Source organism: Pristis pectinata, chromosome 1 (assembly GCF_009764475.1).
Source record: "Pristis pectinata isolate sPriPec2 chromosome 1, sPriPec2.1.pri, whole genome shotgun sequence".
In the NCBI taxonomy this organism is placed as follows: Eukaryota; Metazoa; Chordata; class Chondrichthyes; order Rhinopristiformes; family Pristidae; genus Pristis; species Pristis pectinata.
Genome location: NC_067405.1, coordinates 33,232,013 through 33,257,365, shown reverse-complemented (window position 1 = coordinate 33,257,365; position 25,353 = coordinate 33,232,013). Strand labels below are relative to the sequence as shown.

Below are 25,353 nucleotides of genomic sequence, written 5' to 3'. Positions count from 1 at the left end.
ATGTCACTTGTGTAGCCTACAACTCAACGGTATAAACATATAATGTTCCAATTTCATGTACCTCACACCCCATGTTCATTACCCACACCAACCAGTCCATTCAGGCTCCCTCTTCCCTTTGTTTTCCTTTTACAACCCCCCATGTCCCCCCCACCTCATTACCCAGACTTGTTTACTCTCCCCTCACCTGGTTCTATCTGCGTATCACCCACATACCTATTCACCAGAGTTTCTTCCCCCTTGGTGACCTTCCCTATTCCCTTCCTCACTTGATTCCACCTGCCCATCATCCCTCTTTTATCACCTACCAGCCTCCATCTCACTCCTCCCTTTCACTTCTATATACTGACTGTCTTCCTTCTACATGCTCAGTCCTGATACAGGGTTTCGACCCGAAACATCGACCATCCCTTTGCCACCACAGATGCTGCTTGAACCCGCTGAGTTCTTCCAGCAATTTGTTGCTTGCTCCAGATTCAAGCATCTGCTGTCTTGTGTCTGTATTATAAGTCTGTGATGCTAAAAGCAAAACACACGTGCAAAAAAGTCTTCATAGCACTTGAAATATTGCAAGTTGTCATGCTTACCACAATAATAAATAATACACTATGTACTTACTCTTGTCAAATCCATACCAAGCTTCAGCTGAGATAACAAGTGTAATATCACACTACGCTGTTCTTCAACAACTTCAAGATCATCTTCCTCCTCATCCTCAACAGTATCTTCTGTTTCATCATCTGGGTTTATTTCTTCAGGTTCCTATAGACAAAATTATGTTAATAAACGTGATGGACAGAACTTTTTCTTTTGAGATGATTTTAAAAGTAAGCATCCTAGAAGAGATTCTTTAGGTTATGTACCAATATGCACGTGATGAAAGGAACCAGTATTTCGGCTTCTCTATCTTGAATTGCAGATCCTAGGACATAGGATTTAAAAGGACTTCATCTAAAAACCCATAGCAAAAAACTTTAATATCAACTTGTACTTAAAATTCCTAATGTATATATTAGACTATTGTAAAATAAAGGCCAAAATGTAATATGGTAATATTGTTAATTTTAATTTTATTTTCCCCAGTATTGTTCTTGATCAGAAACCTGGTGGCTTGCCTTCTGGCAAATCATGTCATTAGTCATTTTTAATTATACAAACCTGGAGAGTGGGGTTCAATAATCTACCAAAGAAGCCATTATACATCACTATGTAATAGGTATCCACAAATCTACATTACCAGACTAAAGCTGTGAGTGAGTACAAGTGAAAATCTTGGCACATTTAAGCAGATATTGGCTCACTGACCAGAGACCAGTTTTGATCTGGGGCCTTTCCAGTTGACTGTATGATTTACATTCTTTGTACCATAGCAATGAAAACCCCCAAGGTTACAATTCCTGTATCAAGTGTAACTATAATATGAAGAAAATAGTGAAGTAAAATGGGAAATTCCAATGCACTTGTAAAAATGGACAAGAGGATATTTGGAATACTCTTTGTGGTGGTAGAAGAATTGTTAGAATATAAACTATTTGACCATAATAACCAATGAAGATAAAGTGAAGGATGAAACTTAAAAGGAGAATTAAGAAGCAAGTAATAACTGCAGTGCATCAGCCATTCACTGAATACGAGGAAACTGATGCACATTTCTAGCTTGTACATCAAGTTAAAAAGCACTGGAAAGCAAGGAGGAACAATCCTGCATTTGAATAGCATCTTTCACATCTTCAGGACATCCCACAATGCTCCACAACCAATAACTTGCAAGAGACTTATGAACTTCTGCCCTTTGCAGAGATGTGCTCACCCAGAGTGCATAGTTTTTTTTTAAAAGAATTTTTTTTAAAACACTCAGAGGGTGGTTGAAAACTGGAACACACTTCCTAAGGGGGAGCGAAGGTAGGTACTCTCACAAAATATCAGTACTTATAGGAGCGCAAGAAATGCCATGGTATTGAAGGCTATGGCTGAATGCTGGAAAATGGCATTGGTATAATTAGATATTTGATGGCCAACACAGCCATAGTGAACTGGAGGGCTGATTTCCATCCTGTACGACTTTATATGCATATTTATTTTCCCTCCTGGGTGAAAAAGAACAACTTTAGGACAGGCTAGGCAAACCACAATTGTGTTTCCTGATGTGTTCATTTTTAGGTTCTTACATACACTGGTTCACAATTGATAACTCATTAAATAACTTTAAAATAAATTATTCATTTTTTTCCTGAATGATATCTCCTGACTTTCTGTTCAATAATAACTATATAGTGATTCATAAATAGTTGGGAATGTAATCCTTAAACTTTGTTCAATGAAATCTGACATAAGTTAATTAAATTAGAAGAGAATAAGTAAACAAGGTTGAGAAACAAACATTGTTTTGTGGAACATAGCCACTAAATCCTGCACAGTATTGGCAAGGGACTGCGACATGAATTTGACAATAAATAGTTACAATTTTAAATAATATTCCAACTATTAATGAATGTTGACAAGCAGAAAAACTGTACACTAGAAATCCAAAATAGAAAACGATGGAAGAAAAGTAGATCAGGTTACATTTGTGAACAGCAAAACAGTCAATGTTTTAGTTCCATGATCTTTCATCAGAACTATGAAAAGTTGGAAATAAATTTAAGTTGCAGTGAAGATGGAGTATTAAGGAGAACAAAAGGGAATATTTATGATAGGGTGGAAACCAAGAGAGATTAAATGACACAATCTATTGGAACCAGCTGAGAGAGGGCGGCGAAGGTGTGTTAACTGCAACCCGTCTGTCTAGATGTATAAATAGAAGATGAGTGAGAACAGAGGAGAAAATAAAAACAATGCCGAAACTGGAGATACAGAACACCGCAGTTGCTGAAAATGCAAAATAAAAGAGGATAGACATAGCTAGCAGGTCAGGCAGCATCCGTGGAGAGAGAGAAAAACTGACTTAATGTTACAGGTCAAAGATCTTTCATCAGACCTGGTCATTTCTGACACAAACTGGATAGATGATTCTTTGAAATTGTTGAATTCAACATTGCATCCCAGGGCTGTAATGTGCCTCATCAGGAAATAAAATGCTCTCATGTGAGCTTACATAGGGAACACTGTTACATTGTTGGAACAGTGCAAGAGCCAAAGGCAGAGATCAGAATGGGATGGAGAACTAAAAGTGACAGTCAACTCAAAGCACAGAACCACCCTTGATAATACACAAAGGTATTTTGTAAATTGGTCATCCAATATGCAATTGCCTTCCAAGATTAGGGGAGACCACATCATTGTCATTGAATGAAGGATATTCAATTTGAAGCAGCGCAAATCATTCACTGCTTCACCTGAAAGGAGTGACTCCAGATAGTGGGAAAGGAAGAGGTAAAAGAGCAGATGTTGCATCTCGGGCGGTTGCATGGGAAGGTAAACTGAAAGAGAATGAGTGTTGATGAAGAGTGAACCAGGGAGCTGTGGTGTGAATGGTTCCTGTGCAATGCTGAAAGGGGACATGATGGGGGAGATTTGTCTGGCAGTGGATTCAGCTTGAAGGTAGCAGCATTAAGGAGGATGATCTGTTAAATGTGGAGGCCAGTAGGATGAAAGGGGAACCATATTCCTGTCCTGGGTGAGAGGAGAGGCAAGAATTGTGACAAATGAAAAAGACACAGTTGACAGCTTTGTCAACTTGGAGGAGAAGCTGCGGTTGAGGAATCACTGATATGAAAAGTGCTATCATCAGAATTGATATAATAGAACCAGAGAAAGTGGGGTAATGGAATAGAGTATCTACAGTAAGCAAGATAGGGGGAAAAAAATGTAGTCAAGGTGGCTGTAGACTTGTAAAGTTATCTGCTGACCCATCCCCTGAAAAAAAGGGAAGGAAAAAGAGATAGATCACAGGAAAGTGAGAGTAAAATGGAAATTGGCAACAAAGACGACAAATTCTGCACGAGAGCAGGAAGTAGCATCAATACAGTCATCGATGCATTGGAGTAAAAAGGAGGTGAAGGAAGGTATCTGGAATAGAACTGAAACAAGGACTGTTCCATGTATCACATGCACAGAGGGGCATAGCTGGGTTCTTTGCAGATTCTAACTTTGATATGTCAGAAAGGAATGGAGTTAAAGGAAAACTCTAGAATGTGAGAATAAGTTTCATCAAGTGAAGAAGGATGACGGAGTGGGACTGGTTCAGCCTCTGTACAAAGAAGCATCACAACTTCATCCCTCAGAACTCAATGCTGAATTCAACAAATTCAGCTCTGGCTACTTCTGATGGAACATCTCAGTTTTTTCTCATTTCACAGACATTGCCTGCCCTGCTGACTACTACCAGCACTCTGTATTTCAGATTTCCAGCTAACACTGTTTTGAATCTCAGTTCTAGAACTTTATTTTCACTCATCTGTCCTTCTGCATCTCCTTATATTTACATCTCCTTCAGACAGATCAGCTGCAGTTAACAAGCCTTCCCCACCATCTCTCAACCCACATCTCCAGCTTGTGTCATTCAGTTTCTTTTGTTTCCTCACCTTATCATAGACATCCCCTTTGTTCTCTGCCCTTCCCCCACTCTACAGCTTAAAATGTGTTTGATTTTTAACTTTTACTAGTTCTGATGAAATGTTATAAACTTGAAACGTAAACTATCTGTCTTTACAGATGCTGCCTGATCTGCTGAATATTTCTTGCATTTTTTGCTTTTATTCTAACAAATGTTTTTCCTCTAATCTTTTTACAATTCAACTCAATGAAATATCTCAAATTAGATACTGGAGAAACACCTTTTGGATGCATTCACATAATTTCACCTTGTATCTGCATGCAATGAGAAGTGGCACAGTAACGTTTCATTCAGCGAGTCACTGAGATTCAAATTTACATAGCATTTTGAAATCTGTCGTGATATATTAGAAGTTAAATCAGTACAAGCATACAACGGATTCTCAGCTTGTCAATTTTTTTTTTAAACACACACTGCCATATAGCATGAGAAGACTAAATATTGGTCAACCTGTCCTATAATTCACAGCAAGCTTTTTAGTCCTATAATTCACAGCAAGCTTAAGCAACTGAAACTGAATAACTCAAAGGCCTGCAGCAATAAAGTTGACCAAATTTTAGCAAGAAAATAGTGAAATGTAGTTAGATAGATTTTGCCTTGTATTTATAAACTGCAACATCTATCATGAGTTTCATTGGCATGGACTTTAGAGGAAATGTGCCAGATTTAAATAAATGCAGCTATCCATTCAACAGGAAACTAGAAGCAATTAAAGAAATAAGACACGAGTAAATAACTTGCAAAATTATCATTGCTCACATGCTGAAGTAAAACAAGAACACGCTAATAAATCAAAATTAAATGGTCTTGTGGTCTTGAGGGGGAGGGGAGGGTTGGAGTTGAAATCTGAGCTAAGACTCCTACAAAGTCAAAAATCTACCAGACAGCAGGGCAGTACCAGAATACTTAAATCTGATCCCTTGACCTCCTTATATAAATAGATAATGTGCACACGGTTTAAAGTGGATTTGTATATTAGAAATGATGACCCGGCTGATCTATAGAAATGGTGGCAAAAAAAAGTTTTGTCAGAAAGCTTTAGTGAAACACCGAAAGCTTCTAAAACAGACTTTACCACACTTGGGCTTCCAGGTTATATTTCTACGTATATCTCAATAAAACCTGATCCAAATCAGCACAGATAATTTGGTACACAAACTTGTATTGAAAACCAAAGAAAATGGATAAAGCTTAATCAAAATTTCAAATCAACAACCAAAGTGAACATTTACTATCCAAGTTAAACAGTTACCATATCCAATTGTCCTAAAACTTCATGCTGATAAAACATTTAAAAGTACTGTGTCAGAAAACTGACATAAAGTAAATAGTACAGAATATCAGGTCACAGCAGAGTGAGTGACCATGAACCTACAGGCCACAGAAAGCAAGTGTTCATTGCAAACTATCTTGAGTAACATGTCAAAACTGTTCTTCATATTATATACACTTTCCATCATTGATTACTGAAAATAAGCTGGTTTTTGATGTTAAGTTGCTAAAATCATTGTGGAAGATACTTTAACAGGTTCTGATAAAAGGAATTTGAGAAGCAATTTGGAAGACTGAATAGAACTGGCCTCAAGTTTCTTTCAGCTGATCATTTCAGTTGCATTACAATACTGTTTAATGGCAACAAAATACCCAAGTACTCAAAAATAGCTTTATGGAGCGATAGCAAGACTTGAGACATATACAAAGTACAGGCAACCCCTCCGTTATGGCAATTCAGGTAATGGAAATATATCCTTACAGAATTCACAAATCACTAAAATCAAAGATCTGGGATACGGAATAAAAATTCACTTACAAAATTTGTGGGGAAAAAGTAAATAAATAAACACATTGTGGCTTTGCATTATGGAATATCACGATGCCGACCATTTTCTGGGAATGCACCCTCCCCCCCCCCCCCCCCCCCCCACAACGTGGGGGTCACCTGTAACATGTTGAATGAATGTTATGCAAAAACTCTTGCCTACAAAAGTTAACATGAGAAAAATAAAATTAATAATCTTTGTCAATGAGCTGACAAATACCAAAGAGCCAAAATCACAACAATTCAGAGCCTTTCATGAAGATTCCCCTTAATGCTGATTGACTGTCAAAGCAAATGAATGCAGAGCTGGTTAATAATTAAATAAAAGGTTTAATAAAAAAATACAAAGTTTGTAACACGTCAATTCTCCAATAAATATCATGCAAATGAGAATAATCCACAATAAATTGCAATAGTGCTTTTAACTTCCAAACGCTGGGTTCAATGTCTTTTTGAATAAATGACGAGGGGAGGGACAGGGTATTGGATAACCATTCCCGCACTTTTCCCACATTGGACAAATTAATAAAAATGAAATGTGTAACAACTTTGTTTACAATTTTATAAGTTTTACAAATTTGTAAAAAAAAAAAGTCAATAACTACATTGCTGCATTTGCAACCAGCAGTTATGACCAATTTCCAATTGGTAAGTCAAAAAAACAAGTATTAATGATTAAGTGATATTAGCACCCTGAAAATTACAGGAGGAAGGGAAAAGTTGGGAGAGAGACAGTTTAGAAGTACTGAAAATAAGTTAAGAGTACAAGATTTTTTAATGAAAACTGACTTCAACATAATGATGATGATAGGAGGAGGAACATGAAGGGCATATTTAAAAAGTATAAGAAATAAAGAAGGAAAGTTAGGGAACTGCAACAGCATGTAGGTTACAATGATAAAGCAGTATACTCTTTTAATAAGTTAGCTGGCACAACAGGAAACAGCTCAAGCAGCTCAAATAGATAGCCTGGTGATTCCTGAGAATACAGACCTTAGGAAAATTGTAATGAAGTACCAGAGGGAAAGTTACAGCTTTCTTATTGCCTAATGCATTCTCCTGTAACCCTGGCTCAGCAAGATTGAATTGGTCACTCCACTTCCCAAAATGATGAAAAAGTATGCAAGGGCATTTCTGTAAGGAGAGATTGGATTTCAAAATTTATAATCTTTATTGCATTTTTAATTCACATACAAATCTACTGCCCCATTTTGTCTTGTGTAGAGTGAAAGCGAAAGAAAAAAATACATTAAAATAGCTTTTCCTTTACAGTACTTGTGGTGTAAATAATTTGACAAAATAGATTGTTTAACTTGGCTATATAAAAATACCTGTATTTTGTGGAAAATTAGTACATTTCATAAATAAGGGTAGGCTGACATAAAATGTTTTGCTATTCTACAATATTTCATAAGTGGATACTTGACCTATAAAATGTAAAGAAAAATTACATGGTAAATTACCAAGTATTAAATCACAATAACATACTTCAAACTGCAGCTGACAATAAAATGCTTCTGGTGGGGATCAGAATAAGAACTGAATCTTTAAGAATTTAAAGTCAGCCAAGTATACTTTCAGGTTATAGGTGACCTTTATTTTATCTCCAGGGCAAAACAATAGAATCTTCTTGAAGTAAACCGCACCCAAAAACCATCCTACAACAGGAATGAATCAAAACAAGATCAAAATCTAAATGATCAAACCATTTGCAAGGCAAAGATATTGCTATATTTGAAATATTCATAAAAGGGCTTGGTAGTATGTTCTTGGGATTAAAGTTGTTTATTTATCTCAGTATATTAAGGTTAAAGAGACATAATAAGATGGTGAAAATTGTAGAAGATTTATTTTTAGAACTACCTTACCCGTGTCATTTGGTAGTGTTCAGAAGCTGGCTGATCTCCACAAGCAGCTTTTGACTGTGCCTTCTCAATTGATGACTGATGTTCATTTCCATTCTTGAGGTGGTCTGATAGTGATAATTTCGGCTCCAACCATTCAATTGTTGTTCCTGAAACAAATGGTAAGCTAGCTTTGAATTTTTTCATAATCAAGCAGGAGAAAATTACCACCATTGAAACTAATCACATTTCTTAGTCACCAAAAAAAACCTACAAACAGAGACTATGAAAGAAGTCTGAGGCAACGCCTACTATCGTCACCACAGGTATCAAGATACTGACTGGTGCATTCATTTTAATCTGTGCCTGTCAAACCTACTGAAACTTGATACTGCCAAACACATCTTGAAAATCAACCAAGACTGGAAGTACCGTGTGACACATTAAATCATTTAAGAACCAGCCCAACAAAAATTAATCTGATATGTTGTGAATGAAAATAATTGAAAATGCAAAACAAAAGCTTAAAAATTGAAAGTTATAGTTATGGTCAGTGTTATGACTACATATAGCTAATCAATAATTAATATTTTTTAGTCACTGACAGTTGAGCATTACAATTTGTAACTCTGGCAAAACAGCGCAGTTAATGTTTCACGGATCTCAAGTTGCTTCAACTGTCAGAGTGGCCTTACTTTCTAATAAATTATTAAAACTATCAGTTTCAAACACGCATCAAAATTACAAGGTTTCAAAAGGTTTTTTTTAAAAAGTCTATAGTCAACATGATGCTTACAATAATTCAAAATTATGAATAGCCTAAAAGAACATCATTGTATTTAGATTCGCTCTATAGGTGCACAGAGCACTAGCAGATTATCTTTGCCAAGACCTCAGACACCCAAGTATCTGTATCATGTTCTGTTCTCAGGGGAAAACATTCCTCTGCTTACATTTAGTGATTGTGGGGAGGGATGCAAGGTGTGGGTGGGGAAAAAAAAGTGAATCTTCCCAGCCTTCCCTGATCTAAGAAAAACTCTCCCAGGTTAAGAACATAAAAAAACAGCGGCAACGTCAACGACAGTCCTGTACCTCATCTACTTTTGGCATCAGAGTGGTGTAGCAGGTACTGCTGCCACACAGCTGCAGTGACCCAGGTTCGAGCCTGATCTTGGATGCTGTCTGTGTTGAGTTTGCATCATCTTAACATGACTACGTGAGTATCCCCTCCATATCCCAGGGATGTGCTGATTGGTAGATTAAATAGTTACAGCAAATTACCCTTAATGCAGGTGGATGCAGGGCAATTGGGGGTGGGGGCGGGGGAGTTAATTGGCATGTGAGAGATGATAGGTTGCAGGGAAAATATTGGGGGACTGGGACTAATACTAAAGCTCTGAGAGTCAGCATTGACTTGATGAGTTGAATGGCTGCCTCCTATGTTGTTAAAAAAAAACTGACGTGTTAACCAATATCTACTATAAATCCATCGCCTCCCACAGCTATCTTGACTACAACTCCTCTCACCATGTCTCATGTAATGATGCCATCCATTTTTCTCAGTTTCTCCACGTCCACTGCATCTGTTCTCAATGTGAGGTTGATGGAGCTCTCACTTGCATTTCCTGGACATCTACTCTCACCCTACCCCTTCCCTTTCCACAGGGACCACTCTCTCCATGACTCCCTGGGCCGCTCATCCCTCCCCACCCACCCCTTCCCGCACCCTGGCACTTCCCCCTGCAACCATGGGAAATGCAACACTTGTTCCTACACCAGTATCCAGGAACCTAAACAGCCCTTCCTCATGAAGCAGAGATTCACATGCCCCTCCTCCAACCTCACTTATTGCATTCAGTGCTCTCAATGTGACTTCCTCCACATTGGCGAGACCAAGCATTGACTAGGCAACCATTTTGTGGAGCACCTGTCCTCTGTCCACAATGGCCATTTTGAGCTTCCGACTGCATATTAGAGAAGGGAGTTGAAATATTTCCACATTGATGTATCTGGCCTCAGCCTTTTCCACTGTCACAGTGAGATCAAATGCAAACAGCAACGCCTCATATTCTACTTGGGTAGCCTAGAACCTAACGGTATGAACATTGAATTTTCTAATTTCAGGTAATCTGCACCCCCTGTGTTCCTTTCCCACTCCTACTAGTCCACTCAGATTCTCTCTCCCTTTGTTCACCTTTTCCACCCCTTCCCCCATCCCACACACAATCCTCCTTCCATTACCTAGATTTGTCATTCTCTCCTATCTAGTCCCATCTGCTCATCACCCACAAACCTATTCACCTCAGTTCCTTCTCACTTGGCCTATCCTTTCTATTCCCTCCCCCATCTGGTATCACCTGCCCATTACCCCTCCCTTATCACGTTCCATATCACCTTCCAGCCTGTCTCAACTTTTCCCCCTCTCCCTCTACCTGGCTCCATCTGCCCTAATATTTTTTTTTAAATCATCTATTTCCACCTATCACCCATTATCTCCATCTCTAACTCCTGCTCCCACTCCCGGCTCCATCTGCCCATCATCCCTGACCTCACCTGTCAGTCCGTTTCAGCCCTCCATCACTTCCTTATACTGGCTATCTTCCCTCAGCACTCTCAGTCCTTTCTTTGCCTCCACAGATGCTGCTTGACCCGCTGACTTCATCCAGCAGTTTGGTTTTTGCATATGTCGCATATGTCTCTATTCACCAAACTTTCTCTTAGCCATTCTGCTTCCACGCTGGCATTATCTCTAATTCCACGAGCTTCGATTTTAAATACATGCTTTGCTTTTGCAAGCCATTTACAAAAAAAGGAAAGGCTATGAGCCATACTACCTTCATCAATCTTTTACTTCTGAGAACATGATCAAAGTTATCAAACACCACTTTCCCTCACCAAATCTGTATGTATGGTTATTTGCTCATCCATTTCCAAATGTCAATTAAGTTTATCCTGCATTATTTTGTTTCTAAAAGTCACCTCACCATTGACATTGGGTTGATTGGTCATATGCTGTTTTTCTCTCTTTTATTTTAAAGGAAGACAGAGAAATTGTGCAATCATTTAGTTCTTTGGCATTCCCCACATCCAAGGAGGATTGGAAGAACCACAGTAACTTTCATCCTTGCTTCCCTCGGTACCTTGTGATGCATCCATCTATATTGGGCAACTTATCAACTTGTGCTCAGTCAACATTAGAAGTTCCTCCTTGCTTTTTTTTTTAAATATCTTATCCAATAATGTTACTGTCTATTCCTCAATGTCAAATTTAGCTTTTTTCGTGGGTTTAGAGGAGAATAGATATAGATGGGCATTTTTAAAACAGTGAGAGAATGTGCCTGTTCAGAAGGACCTGATTGTTCTTGTACACAGATCACTAGAAGTTAACTTGGAGGTATAGCAAGCCATTAAGGAAAATGTTATGTTAACTTTTATTGCAAAAGGACTTGAATACAATTAAGATTGCCTGCAACAATTAAACAGTGACCAGTTGGAATGGCAGCAGGAATATTAGCCATATACTGTCTCCATAAAAATGTCTCACTTTTCTCCTCTAATCAGCCTTCTTACGTTGACCCTATTGCAATGTATCTGTTTATGGACGACTTTGGGTTCTCTTTTACATTAGCCATTTGCCCATTCCTTCTCTTTACTTCTCATACCTGTTCAATTGTTTCTGTACTTTCCATACATTTCTTTGGTTTCTCTAAGCTTTTAATAATCAATAAATGTTTTGGTGCAGTTAGTTAAAGGGGAAAAAGTAGGCTCAAACACTGGGAGAACACTTCAAAGAGAGACAATGGAATATTTAACTTCACTCTGATAAACAGACAGGTTTAGCATCTTATTTGCACTAGGTCATTTCCTCAGTTCTTCACTGAAATGTCAGTCTATATTAAAAATTGGATTGTGCACTGGGGCTGAAATATGCTACCTTCAATTCAAGAGCCACAGTATTTGAATCAAGCTGTCTTGTATATACAAAGAGCAAATGTAATCTCCTAATGCTCTCAGTGGTACTATTCCAAAGGCACGTTCTAAGAACAGAGCAAAGGGTCGGTCACTACTACCAGCTTGCATCTTCTGAAGGGAGAAATCTGCACATTTCCATTAAAGTACAACAGTACCACCGATACCCAACTGCCCATGAAAATGTGTTATTCAATTTAAACAGAAAATTTCCAATAAAATCTGAAGAATGAGTTTTTTTTTTAAATTCTACCTCTTTCACACGTAGAAAAAGAACTTTTCTGGTTGGCTGCCTGCTGAAGGTGGAGAATATGGAAACAATCGCTTAAGCAGTTCATTGTTGCCATTGTGGTAGCTTTGAGCATAAGCAGATCTTGGTCCAGTGATGATATTTGTTCTCCAAAGGGAGGAAGTCCTTCAATAGTTCGGACCAATTCCTTGTGTTGCCCTTCAGCCTGGTTCATCATCTGCTCAAAGTAAAACATCATTGATGAGTACACTCTTTGTGCAATTGCCATTGACTCATCTACCAACATTCACCAATCAGGGCACAGACCTCATATTCACAGGTCCAATCACTTCCTCACTCATTTGCCACGACCCCAAGCCTCTCATTCACATCTTTCAGTTTGCATGGCCAGCCACACTTTCTAAACACATTTCATGGTATTAATATAGATCCTGCTCTGGCAGAAGAATGAAAAACAGAGTCAAAGTAAAAGTAACGAGGAAGCAATCATCTTCAACTAGAAGAATCAAGTAGCTAGTCTATCGCTATCTCCTCCTAAAGACCACACCATTACACAAGCGAATTTGAGCATCGAGGTATCATAAAATGTCGCTAAGTATTGAAGAGAGCAAAGACTGCCCGCATAATACAGGATAAATCTATTCTCCATTTGCCTTCCAGTAACCATCAAAGTCATGGAAAATATAGTTGACACTGTTGTCAAGAGTTACTTCCCATAGGGTGCTGAATTTTGGTTTTAGGCATCATTACAATAGTCCAACCATGAATTTAAGAATTCAAGAGGTAGGATGAAGTGACTATTCCTGACATCAAAACAGCTTTTGAATGAGGGTGACATCAAGGAACCTCAGCAAAAATTAAGTTCATGGGAATAAGTTCAAGCTGTGGATCTACTTGGTACAAATGAAGGCTGCTATAATTGTTAGGGAATAATCATCTCAGTTCCATGACATCTATGGAAAAGTTTCTCAGGGCAATGTACTAGGCCCAAATATCTTCATTTGCTTCATCCAGCCATCTTAATGTTAGAATTGGAAATGCTTATGATGACTGCACAAATGTTCAATTCTAGTCGCAATTTCTCAGCTAATGAAGCAGTTCATATCTGCTTGCAGCAAGAACTGGACAACATTTACACATAGCTGCTAACTGACAAGTAACGTGCTACACAATTGCCAAGTTGCAAACATCCCCAATGAGAGATGTATATGGCCATCTACCTATGACATTTAATAGCATCACAAAGGCATCAACATCTGGGAGGCATGACTGAACAGAAATCTGATGGGACCACCAGATAAAAAGTCTCTCTACCATCTACATAGCACATCAAAAGGATGACAAGATACTCTCCACTTGCCTAAGTGAATGTAAATGCTGAAACACAAGTTGTTTGACACCATCAATAAGAACAATATAAATAGAAGCATGAATAGGCCACTTGGTGCTTCGAATCTCCTCTGGCATTCATCAAGATCATGGCTGAACTTTCACCTAGAACATAGAATAGTACAGCCCAAGAACAAGCCCATCGGCCCACAATGTTGTGCCAAACTAATTAAATGTCTAACTAAACTAATCCCTTCTTCCTACATAATGCCCATATCCCTCCATTCTCTGCATATTCATGTGCCTATCCAAGAGCCTGCCAAATATCCCCATCATACCTGCCTCCACCACCACCCCTCACAGTGCATTCCAGGAACCCACCACTCTCTGTGTAACAAAACTTGCCCTGCACATCTCCTTTGAACAACTCCTCTCACCTTAAATGCGCGCCCTCTAGTGTAGGGCATTTCAACCCTGGGAAAAAAGTACTGGCTGCCTACTCTACCTACACCTCTCAATCTTATAAACTTCTATCAGGTCTCCCCTTGGCCTCCGCCACTCCAGAGAAAACAACCCAAGTTTGTCTAACCTGTCCTCATAGCACATGCCCTTTAATCCAGGCAGCATCCTGGTAAACCTCTTCTGCACACTGTTACGTACCAGCAACAATAAAAACCCAACGAGCCATGATTGTCCTCCCGATCTCTTTGTATTACATGTATAATTACCGATGTTATATGTATTATTCTGTACTAATATGAAAATTAATAAAAAGAAAAACCCAACGAGCCATGTATAAGTGTTAGAAACTATTTTATTAATAACTACTTGTAATAATAAGAAAAGTAAAAACATTGGATATTAAACATAGACCCCACAAATCTAAATTAAGTGTGTGTGTGGCAAATTCCTAAACTCCAAGTCTAGGAATAGTTCTCAAAGTTCAGTTCAGCAAGTCAAAAGGTAGAACATGAGCAAAGGCTTTCGCAAAACCACAGCTGACTGGAGAGAAAATGTAGAGAGAATTTACGAAATCCACATGTTCCATGATGGAACCCATACGACACCTCAATCACCGAAGATCTCCATTGCGTTGTTCCGAAGTATCTGCCACACCGAGGGCATTCGATACGTGGTCGCCCACAGAAATACCTGCTTAACGACAAAGTGGACTCCACTTGATTGCTCCAAAAATCCATACATTGATTGTATAGTGACAGACACAGCTATTGTTCTTCATCCATAGATACAGAGACTGGCAGTCAGTCTCTCTCTCTCTCTCTCTCTCTTCAACTTTGTGCAAACAGCCAGTACGCTCCAGTTATAGTCTTGCTGTCTTGCAGATAACACCACACACACACACTAGTACACTACTGTCCAGGTGCCTTAAAGGGACATTCACCAAGTAGCAACCTCCAGAGCCTCCACAGCCTTCCTATAATGGGGTGACCAGAACTCAATGCAATACACCAGATGCAGCCTAACCAGAGTTTTATAAAGCTGCAACACAACTTTCTGACTTTTAAATTCAATACCTCTACTAATAAAGGCAAGCATACCATACACCTTCTTTACCACCCCTATCAACAGCCAAGTCACTGTGGATACCTAAATGCCAATTTCCTGTACTATTCCCATATCCCTTCATACTCTTAATATCCAGAAATATATTCTCTACCAGCTACATCACTGTGCCACCTTAGCGCACTTGAAGTCAAAAAATAATGTAGAAAAGGCAGGAGCTCATCTGGGCAGAACAGGCTCCCACAAATAATGATTTTCTATTTCTAGAAAAGGGACAAATATTGGAAATAACTCCATGGATTCCTTTGCATCTATGAAGGCAGACAGGACTTTTGTCTAACATTTCAGAAGACTTCCAGAAGTGTTGTACATTCAGCAGTTCACTCAAATCTCATCCTGGATTTTTGTATTCGTCACTGGGGTGGGATTTGAACCCATAATAGAGTGACACAGAAGAGAGGCAGTTGATAAAGGGACCAATAAAACTGAAAATGAAGTTATATACTAACCTCTCGAACATCCGCCAAATGGTCAGGTTGCAAGGTGTGGGATCGCTTTAACAGTCCCTGCGTCTTATGATGAGTGACACCAAAAAAAGCTGCAGCATTCTGACTTGCTCTTCTCTGCACACCTGGAGAACTACTTCCTTGAGAAACCAAGGGAAAACTTCTTGATTTCAAGGGTGGATTATTCTAGAAAGTAGGATTGTAAGAAAGTAGAAAATTATTTTGATAGGGAGCCCAATTTCACTATAAAGTACTACAGGGACAAAAAAAGTTATTTACATTTGCTTCATAAGGCAACATGATCTAATCAGTGCAAGATTTTACTTTGACAATTTAGATGGGAATATATAAGGTATGATCAGCTAGTTTGAAAATTGATTGCGTTACTGATAGCGAGGAGGCATGTCTTGGCCTAACGGATGATATTGATCAATTAGTAAGATGGGCAGAGCAATAGGAGATGGAATTTAATGCTGGCAAGTACAAGGTGATTCATTTTGGTAGGATTAATAACGTTAACACAGATACAGTGAATGGTAGAGCCCCTAAGGTATATTGAGGTACATAAGGGCCTTCGTGTACAAGTCCAAGGATCCCTGAAGGTGGCAGTACAAATAGATAAGGCAGTGAAGATGGCATATGGGATACCTGCCTTCGTCAGCTGAGGCACAGAATACAAGAGCAGGGAAGTAAGACATTGATTAGGTCACAACTGGAATACTATAAGCAGTTCAAGGAAGCACGCTCTTGGAAGAGTGTTCTTTACACTGGAGACGGTGCAGAGGAAATTCACCAGGATGTTTTCTGGGATGAAGTAGTTCAGTTAGAGGCCAGACCAGGTAAGGCTGAGTTTCTTTTTCTCGGAGCAAGGGAGACTGAGGGGAGACCAGGTAGAGGTATACAAAATTATGAGGTGTATACATGGGGTAGATAATACAAAACTTTTCCCCAAAGGTGTCTAAAATTGGAAGGCATGTGTTTAGGTAAGAGGTTTAGAGGGGATCTGAGAAAGAACTTTTTCACCCAGAGGATGGTTGGAATCTGGAATGTACTGCCCAAGGGGCAATGGAGGCAAAACTTTTCTCAACATTGAAGTATCTAGATGAGCACTTGAACGACCAAGGCATAGCAGGCTTCAGACCAAGTGTTGGTAAATGGAATCACAGTGGATCAAAAGGGCCTGTTGCTGTGTGGTATGTTCTCTGACTCGAAAGTCTATATTGGTACTAAAGTTGCTATCAGCTAGAAGTTCCCTTTTTGTTTTGTAGTACTTGTATACTCTAACGCAAGAATGGTCGTACAAATAATGCAATTGATAATACCATGAATGTGCCCAAATAATTTTAGTGGAAAGCAAATAATCTACCATACAAATGTTAATTATTACAGAAAGCATAGGAAAAAAATATATAAAATTCTGGATTCAGAACAAGCTTATCTCACCTTCCCAATAGCTTCTGTGTGGTGCTGAGTACAAATCTGAAGTCTACTGACCCAGTGTTGACGTTCTTTTGCATCAGTAGCTGGAAAATACATTTAAGTCTACTTAAAGTAATTGTTTCTTGATAACATTACATTCTTACCCAAGATCATGGAAATTTCAAAATAACATTACAAATGAAATGTGCTCCACCAGAAGCCTAGTACAAGAAAGCAATAAAATACAGGATGCAGCTAAGGATCAAGAGACAATTTATGCTTCAAGGATGCTCAAAAATGGTCCTCAACTAATTGTTATTTCTATTTAAGTACAGTACTATTATCATGTAAACAAACATGGCAACAAATGTGCACCTATCAGGTGAGATGAAGGACAAATTTATTTTTGTTGAAATTAACTTAAGAGGAATAGTGCCCAAGATACTACAACTTTTGTTAATAGGCAGATAACTTCTTGTTTCTTTCAAGATCAGCCCAGATTGGGTTTTCAACAATGGCTATGATGCTAAATACCACATAAGGCATGCATGCTACCTGAACTAATCTAAAAAATATACTATTGCCATACAATGGAAAGTCGTGCCTGACAAACCTTTTAGAGTTTTTTTGAAGAGGTAACCAAAAAGGTAGATGAAGGTAGAGCGTTGCATGTTGCCTATTTGAAATTTAGCAAGGCCTTCGACATGGTCCCACATGGTAGGCTGGTCTCGAAGGTTGGGTCCCATGGAATTCAGGGAGAGCTAGTTAGGTGGATTCAAAATTGGCTCAGAGGTAGGAAGCAGAGGGTGGTGGTTGAAGGTTGTTTCTCAGATGAAGGACAATGACAAGTGGTGTGCCATGGGGGTCGGTGTTGGGACCTTGCTATTCATTAATATAAATCAATTGGATGCAAATGCACAAGGCTTGATCAGTAGTTTGATATGAAATAAGGAGGAGGTGTTGATAATGAAGAAGATTATCGTAGATTACAGGGGAATCTTGATCAGTTAGGGAAGTGGGCCGAGTGGCAAATGGATTTCAATACAGTTAAGTGTGAGGTGATGCATTTTGCAAAGTCAAACCAGCATAGGACTTGTACTATGAATGGTAGGGCACTAGGTAGTGCAATGGAACAGAGGGACCTAGGAGTACAAGTGCATAGTTCATTGAAAGCGGTGTCACAGGTAGACTTGGTGGTGAAAATGTTGTTCAGCATGCTGGCCTTCATCAGTCAGGGCACAGTCAGGGGAGTTATGACATTATGTTACAGTTGTACAAGTCGCTGGTGAGAACACACTTGGAGTACTATGTACAGTTTTGGCACCTTGTAATAGGAAGTATGTGGTTAAACTGGAAAGAGTGCAGAAAAGATTTAAGGATGTTGCCTAGAGGACCCGAGTTATAGGGAGAGGTTGGCCAGGCTAAGTCTTTATTCGTTGGAACGTAGGAGAACGAGGGGCGACCTTACAGAAACGTTTAAAGTTATGAGAGGCATAAATAAGGTGGACGGTAACAGTCTTTTCCCCATGGTAGGGGAGTCCAAAACTAGGGGGTATAGATTTAAAAGGGACCCGAGGGGCAACTTTTTCCACATAGAAGGTGGCAAGTATATGGAACGAGCTGCCAGAGGAAGTGGATGAGGCAGGTACAATAGTATCATTTAAGAAGCACTTGGATAGGTACATGGAGGGGCAGGGCTTAGAGGTACATGGGCTGAACGCAGGAAATTGGGACTAGCTGGGTGGACACCATGGTTGGCATGGACTCATTGGGCCGAAGTGCCTGTATCTGTGCTGTATTGCTCTATGATTCTCAATGACCCTAATATTACCATGCAATAATGAAGGCTTATATAAAGCTAATAATTGTGCAGTAGTGAACATAAATAATTAGATGTCCTAAATATACAATAAATGGAACTGAATTAACAAAGGCAGAAAAAAAAACTGGGAAACAATAATGAATATAGAGACAGGAAATGCTGGAAATATTCAATACCTGAGGGAGCATCTATAAATACAGCAAGTTTAATGGACCAAAACTTGCTGCTAGAAGGGTCTTTTTGCCCATAACTGCTACCAACCATCAAACACTTAATTGATTTTTTTTTATTATACAATCGCTAAACTGCCTGAGTTAGACGCATTCAGTTATGTCCTGCATTGTGCAAGGCCAGATGTAATGTAACTTAGACTTGAAAAGACAAAAATAAGCCAGTCTCAAAAAACCATCAGATGGCGAAACTATGCCCCAAACTTTGGTTCAAATTGGCAAGGTTTTTTGTTTTAAAAAAAAGTCATGGATGTCCCCGACATCCAGGTGCTACAAAACCTAAAATCAAATGAACACTTAAAAAAGTGAAAAATGTAACAATCAAAAATCACTTACGATTAAAAACACCATATCTAGCACAAATAACTTATTAAAATGTGGCCATTGTTATTCTTATTCGTGTTACTGCCCACACTAAAGCATACATTCAAGTGAACTTCCACTTCTGAGGGCACATTGCCCCATGTAAGTCCTTGCAATGTCTAGTCATGGAGATGAGCTATGAAATCGCTGTCAGGGCACAGTCAGTAATTTTGGATTTCAGTATTTGCACGAGAGCTCCAATCTTGTTGGCACTTAGAGAATAAATTTTAATTATTAATGCAGAACTTCTTTGCAAGTTCCAGTCCAGTGTTTCAGCCATTTACCTTTGGTTAGAGTTGGGAAATGGTTATAAATCAAAACAATTATGATGAATGGTCTTTGACATGAAACATTAATTCTGTTTTTCTATCTACCGATACTGCTTGATTTGCTAAGTATTTCCAGAATTCTGTTTTTATTTTAGATTTCCAGCATCTGCAATATTTTGCTATTGAAAGTGTTACAAAATGGAGGCGACACAGGAAAGAGAAAAAAGTCGATGACATAGTGGAAGACAGTCATATTCATTTGAATAACAGAACTATTACCAGCAACTACAGTCTGGAAAAAAAATGGAAGCATCAATTACTACCCGAAACTTTTGAACTCAGTTGAATTTGGGAGTTTGCAAAGTGCCTACAGAAAGAACTGCTATCCTACCAGGCTTCCTTGGATCTGCAAAAGAAGCAGTGATCAGAGATAGAAGGGATAGAAAATTAAAGAGTCAAGCTCAGGATCACAATTGCAAACATCACTTTTAATTACCAATGTGGCAAAGTAATTAAAAAGCAATGCAGGCAGGATGCATGAAATTAGTTTGTATTTGCTTGTGTTCGGAAGGTTTGGTGATGAAATAATCAAAGTTTTTAAAATGATAAACTAATTTGATAAAGTAAATATAGAGAATCCAGAACCAGGAAGCATAATCATAATAGTAGGTCATTGTGAAGTGAAATTAGGAGGAAAAACTTTACAGAAAAAGTAGTGGAAAAGTGGAATAGAATTTGTTCCCCAAAAAGCTTTGGATGCTATATTAATTGCAATTTCAAGATTAAGTCTGATGGAACTCAGAGGTAAGTGTTTCAAAGGATACGGAGCAAAGCTTAACTGATGGAATTCAGGTACAGGTTACCTGTGATCCAAATCAGTGGTGGAACAGGCTTGAGAAGTTGAACCACCTACTCCTGTTCATATTTCCAAGTGATAGGTTCACCAAATAATGTACCAATTGCTAGGCAAGAGAGTGCGAATGAAAAATCAGTGAGTAAAACAAGGACAATTACTGTTATTTAAATGTTATTCACCTATATTTTGGTTGATACCAAATAAATAAACTGGTACTGATTTAGAATATAGCATTTTTTAAAAAATTTTAATCTGAACCACAAGATGCTTCAGAGCCAGCCAGCACCGAAATTCAGCAGCATGTCATCTCGAATTCTAACAATGGTGGAACACCGAAGTGGATGCTATGGGAGAAAAATGGATGGAAAGTGTTATTTAACATGGGTGGTCACTTCTCTGCAGAGCAAGAGCCAAATGATTCACTCCATTGTACAATACCACACAAAAACAGAGACTCACCAACATAATCTATATCAAATGGACTACCACGCACATTATTGTACCTCTTAGCTTATACTGTTCTCCAACAGCTGCATTGACAGTAAATGTGTGAGAGTCTTCATCACTTGGTGAGATGACAGCCCCTGCTAGCTGTAAAGTGCCTCTTGGCTTCTGACTTCTGGACTGCTCATTGACAAAATATTCTAGTAATCCAGCTTCATGATTTAAAACAAAGAATCTGGTAGAAGGGAAAATTAGGATTCAATGTCAAGAATGAAAATAATGGCAATTTTCTTATTTGATGTGAAGACCACACGTAAGATTGGGAGAAGGAAGCCATTTATGTAGTGACCACCTGCTGCTAGGAATTAAAGTACTAAGGATTAACAATTTAGGTTTCTAAATCAGCTCAATAGTCCACTGGTGCATAGGAAGATTTCAAACTCAGAAAATGCACCATACAGCCAGTTAATTTCTTTTAGACTAACACTGCAATCTAATTTATTCTTTCACAGCTGACTACCATACAGTCATACCTTAACATTAGATCCAAAAGACATCAATATTGACATTGCAGAACTTACTCAGTACTGCATTTGTCAGTCTAGATTATGTACTTAAATCATAGAGGGAATATCGATTCCACAACCAAGATTCAAGAGAAAACTGGCATTACAAGCTGCAATTTTAAATAATAAATCAGTCTAGGAATAAGTATTACTTTTGTGATACAAGTTCATGTTCAAGGACAAGGACAAGCTAAATAATTCGTTACAGTACAAATGCTTAACCTAGGATGAAGGAAAATGAAGGTATGCCTGCTATGCCAACCATTTCTATAATTAAATATTTCAACATCTTAAAATATCCAAATATTAAAATACTAATTTATACCTCAAATATTCATTCAGCTTTATTCACAAGATGTTATGGTCCAAAGGTACTCCATTAACTTACACACTGGGTAACAAAATTCCAATAATATGTATATTAGTATCCTACAAATGAATGAATTAGTGTCTTACAAGTAATGAATTGACCTGTACAGTCAGTATGCAAGACAAGTTTTTCCACTCTACCTCAACACAAGTGACAATAATAATAGGGTTTCCTCTGGGTGTCCTACTACATGGATACAGGCCCTTAAGCCTGCCAAGTCCAGGCTGATCATCAAGCACCAATTTACACTAATCCCATTTTATTCTCCCCACATATTCCCACTGACACACCAGGGCAATTTATAGTGGCCAATTAACCTACCCGTTCCCATGTCTCTGATGTGGGAGGAAACAAGAACACCCAGAGGAAACCTTATTATTATTGTCACTTGTACCAAGGTAGAGTGGAAAAACTTGTCTTAAATACCGATTGTACAGGTCAATTGATTACACAGTGCAGCTACATTGAGTTAGTAAGAGTGCATTGAGGTAGTACTTGTAAAAACAATAACAGTACAGAGTAAAGTGTCACAGCTACAGAGGAAGTGTAGTACAGGTAGACAATAAGGTGCAAGGTCACAAGAAGGTAGATTGTGAGATCAAGAGTCCATCTCATTGTATAAGGGAACCAGTCAATAGTCTTATCACAGTGGGATAGAAGCTGTCCTTGAGCCTAGTGGCATGTGCCCTCAGGTTCCTGTATCTTCTGCCTAATGGGAGAGAAGATAGAATGACCTGGGTGGGTGGGGTCTTTGATTACGCTGGCTGCTTCAGCAAGGCAGAGAGAGATAAAGACAGAATCCATGGAGGGGAGGCTGGTTTCCATGATGCGCTGGGCTGTGTCCACAACTCTCTGCAGTTTCTTGCAGTCCTGGGCAGAGCAGTTGCCATACCAAGCTGTGATGCATCCAGATAGGATGTTTTCTATGGTGCATCGATAAAAGTTGCTGATACAGTCTAAAGGAAGAATGTGCAATCTCCACATAGACACCACCACAAGTCAGGATTAATCCCAGATCACTGAGTTGAGGCAGCAGCTCCACTAGCTACACCACTCTGCCATCCTAGATTAAATAGCCACATACCCTCATTTTTCTTCATCCTAAATTAATTTGTACAGTAACAATTCCGTTTGTGTTTGTCTCTACACCTGCATTTTGAAATGCAGATGACAAATACATTAAAAAATCTGCTCACAGACATCCTGACTGTCCACAAACCTTACTTCCTGATGGGAAGATGTATGGTCATGATTGAATTAAACTTATTACTGTTACATAACTTAAACTTATTACAACTTCGTCACTAGGAGACCACAATCAGTACAGATAGGAAACCTCATCTCCTCCTAACCAACCACCAACACAGGCATACCTCAGGGCTACGTGCTTAGCACCTTGCTATATTCTCTCTAATACCTTTGACTATGTGGTTAAGCATTGCTCTAATGCCACCTACAAGTTTGCCAATGACATTACAATTGTTGGCAGATGGTGACGAGGTGGTGTACATGAGTGAGCTAGTTCAGCTGGTTGAGTTGTGTCACGACAACAACCTTGCACTCAGTGTCAGCAAAACCAAGGAACTGAATGTGGATTTTACAAAGGGGAAATCAGCTGAACATGCACCAGTCTTCATCAGAGTTTGCAGTGGAAAGGATGAGCAGGTTCAAGTTCCTGGGTGTCGACATCTTGGAGGATCTATCCTGGGCCCAGTACATAGATGCAACCACGAAGGCAGCACACCATTGTCTCTACTTTCTTAGAAGTAGAGAGAGATTCAGCAAGTCATTGAAAAATCTGACAACTCCTACAGGTGTACAGTGGAAAATCCACACATCAAGGTTCAACAACAGCTTCTTCCCCACTACTATCAGCTTCTTGAACTGACCTGAAAAACAATAACACTACCTCAGACTGTATTTCCTTTCTCCCCCCCCCCCCTCTCAACTTGCACTAGTGTCGTTAAGTTTATCTAGTTTATTTGTCATGCAAGTTATGGATAATTTGTTAATTTAAATTGATGTTAACTTACATTTGTAATGTACTGTGTTTTTGCTGCAAAAAGCTAATTTTCATGGTATCTATACCCTGGGTATGTATGCCTATAACAATAAACTCACATCAATACTTCCCTTACTACCAGGCTCAAGGACAGCTGTTATAAGACTATCGAACGGTCACCTAGTATGGTATGTACGGACTCTTGACCTCATCATCTACTTCATTATGGCCTTGTACTTTATTGTCTGCCTGCACTGCATTTTCCCTGTACCTGTGACACTTTATTCTGCATTCTGTTATTGTTTTCCCTTGTACTACCTCAATGCACTGTTGTAATGAAATGATCCATATGGATGGCATGTAAAACAAAGTTTTTCACTGTACCTTGGTACATGTGACAATAATAAACCAATTTACCCTTTCAATGTTGACCTTGAGTACTATCATATAGTTGCAGGTTCTGGCCACTAGTGGGCTCAAAGAATATTTTTACTCAATATTTTGCATATTGTCTGCATGTATTCTAAGCTGAGCAAAAGCATTCTTGGTGAGGTGCAGCTCTTGAAGCCCATTGATGCACTTAGTCAGAAGGCACCCTCCACAATGATTGCTTCCACACAACTGCAAGTTGGGTTAATTCGAAGACCACAGCAATGTTAGTTAACTACATGGAAGCTCAAATAGGTCAGAAAGAGGTTAACATAAATGCCTTCCTCCTTTTCCCAATACCATCTATGGTCTCCACATCACACAGTATATAGCAGAACAAATACAGGTTGTCGAGTACTGAGGCTGGTGTCAGACATCAGCCTTCCTGCCACAGGACCTCCTTAATTGTGTCCTGTGAGACAGCAATAACCTCAAAGCAAGCATCTGGAGGGCTGAAAAAGTCCTCTCAAAAAAAAAGAGGCAAGCTTCACGTTACTCCTTGAGTAACTTGCTTCTTACAACATTTCTCCTGATGTGAGGGGGACAATTTGGTCCAGAATTGAGAGCTATGGAAGTTGATCAAACCCATATTGTTCAATTAAGCTGGACCTTTGTATATGGGAAATCGCATCTCACAAATTTGATTGAGAGGTAACCAAAAGGATTGCGAGGGCAGGGAAGTAGATGTTGTCTACATGGACTTCAGCAATACTTTTGACAAGGTCCCACATGGTAGGCTGGTCCGCAAGGTTAGATCACAAGGGATCCAGGGTGAGCTAGCCAATTG

The 25,353-nt window shown here is 39.0% G+C and overlaps 1 protein-coding gene across 2 annotated transcripts in view; it reads right to left on the bottom strand.

Moving 5' to 3' along the window:
* The window catches only part of osbpl11 (oxysterol binding protein-like 11), a 78,352-nt gene that overhangs the window by 19,335 nt on the left and 33,664 nt on the right, over positions 1 to 25,353 (bottom strand). The window contains exons 3-9 of one of the 2 annotated variants that reach the window (XM_052025409.1): positions 21,259 to 21,434; positions 17,240 to 17,319; positions 15,800 to 15,982; positions 12,441 to 12,654; positions 8,243 to 8,388; positions 7,368 to 7,508; positions 619 to 762 (exon numbers count right to left, since the gene is read on the bottom strand). In XM_052025409.1, coding sequence (XP_051881369.1) covers positions 619 to 762; positions 7,368 to 7,508; positions 8,243 to 8,388; positions 12,441 to 12,654; positions 15,800 to 15,982; positions 17,240 to 17,319; positions 21,259 to 21,434 — 1,084 coding nt within the window. The remainder of the gene's footprint in view (positions 1 to 618; positions 763 to 7,367; positions 7,509 to 8,242; positions 8,389 to 12,440; positions 12,655 to 15,799; positions 15,983 to 17,239; positions 17,320 to 21,258; positions 21,435 to 25,353) is intronic. The other variant, XM_052025418.1, reaches the window with a different exon arrangement.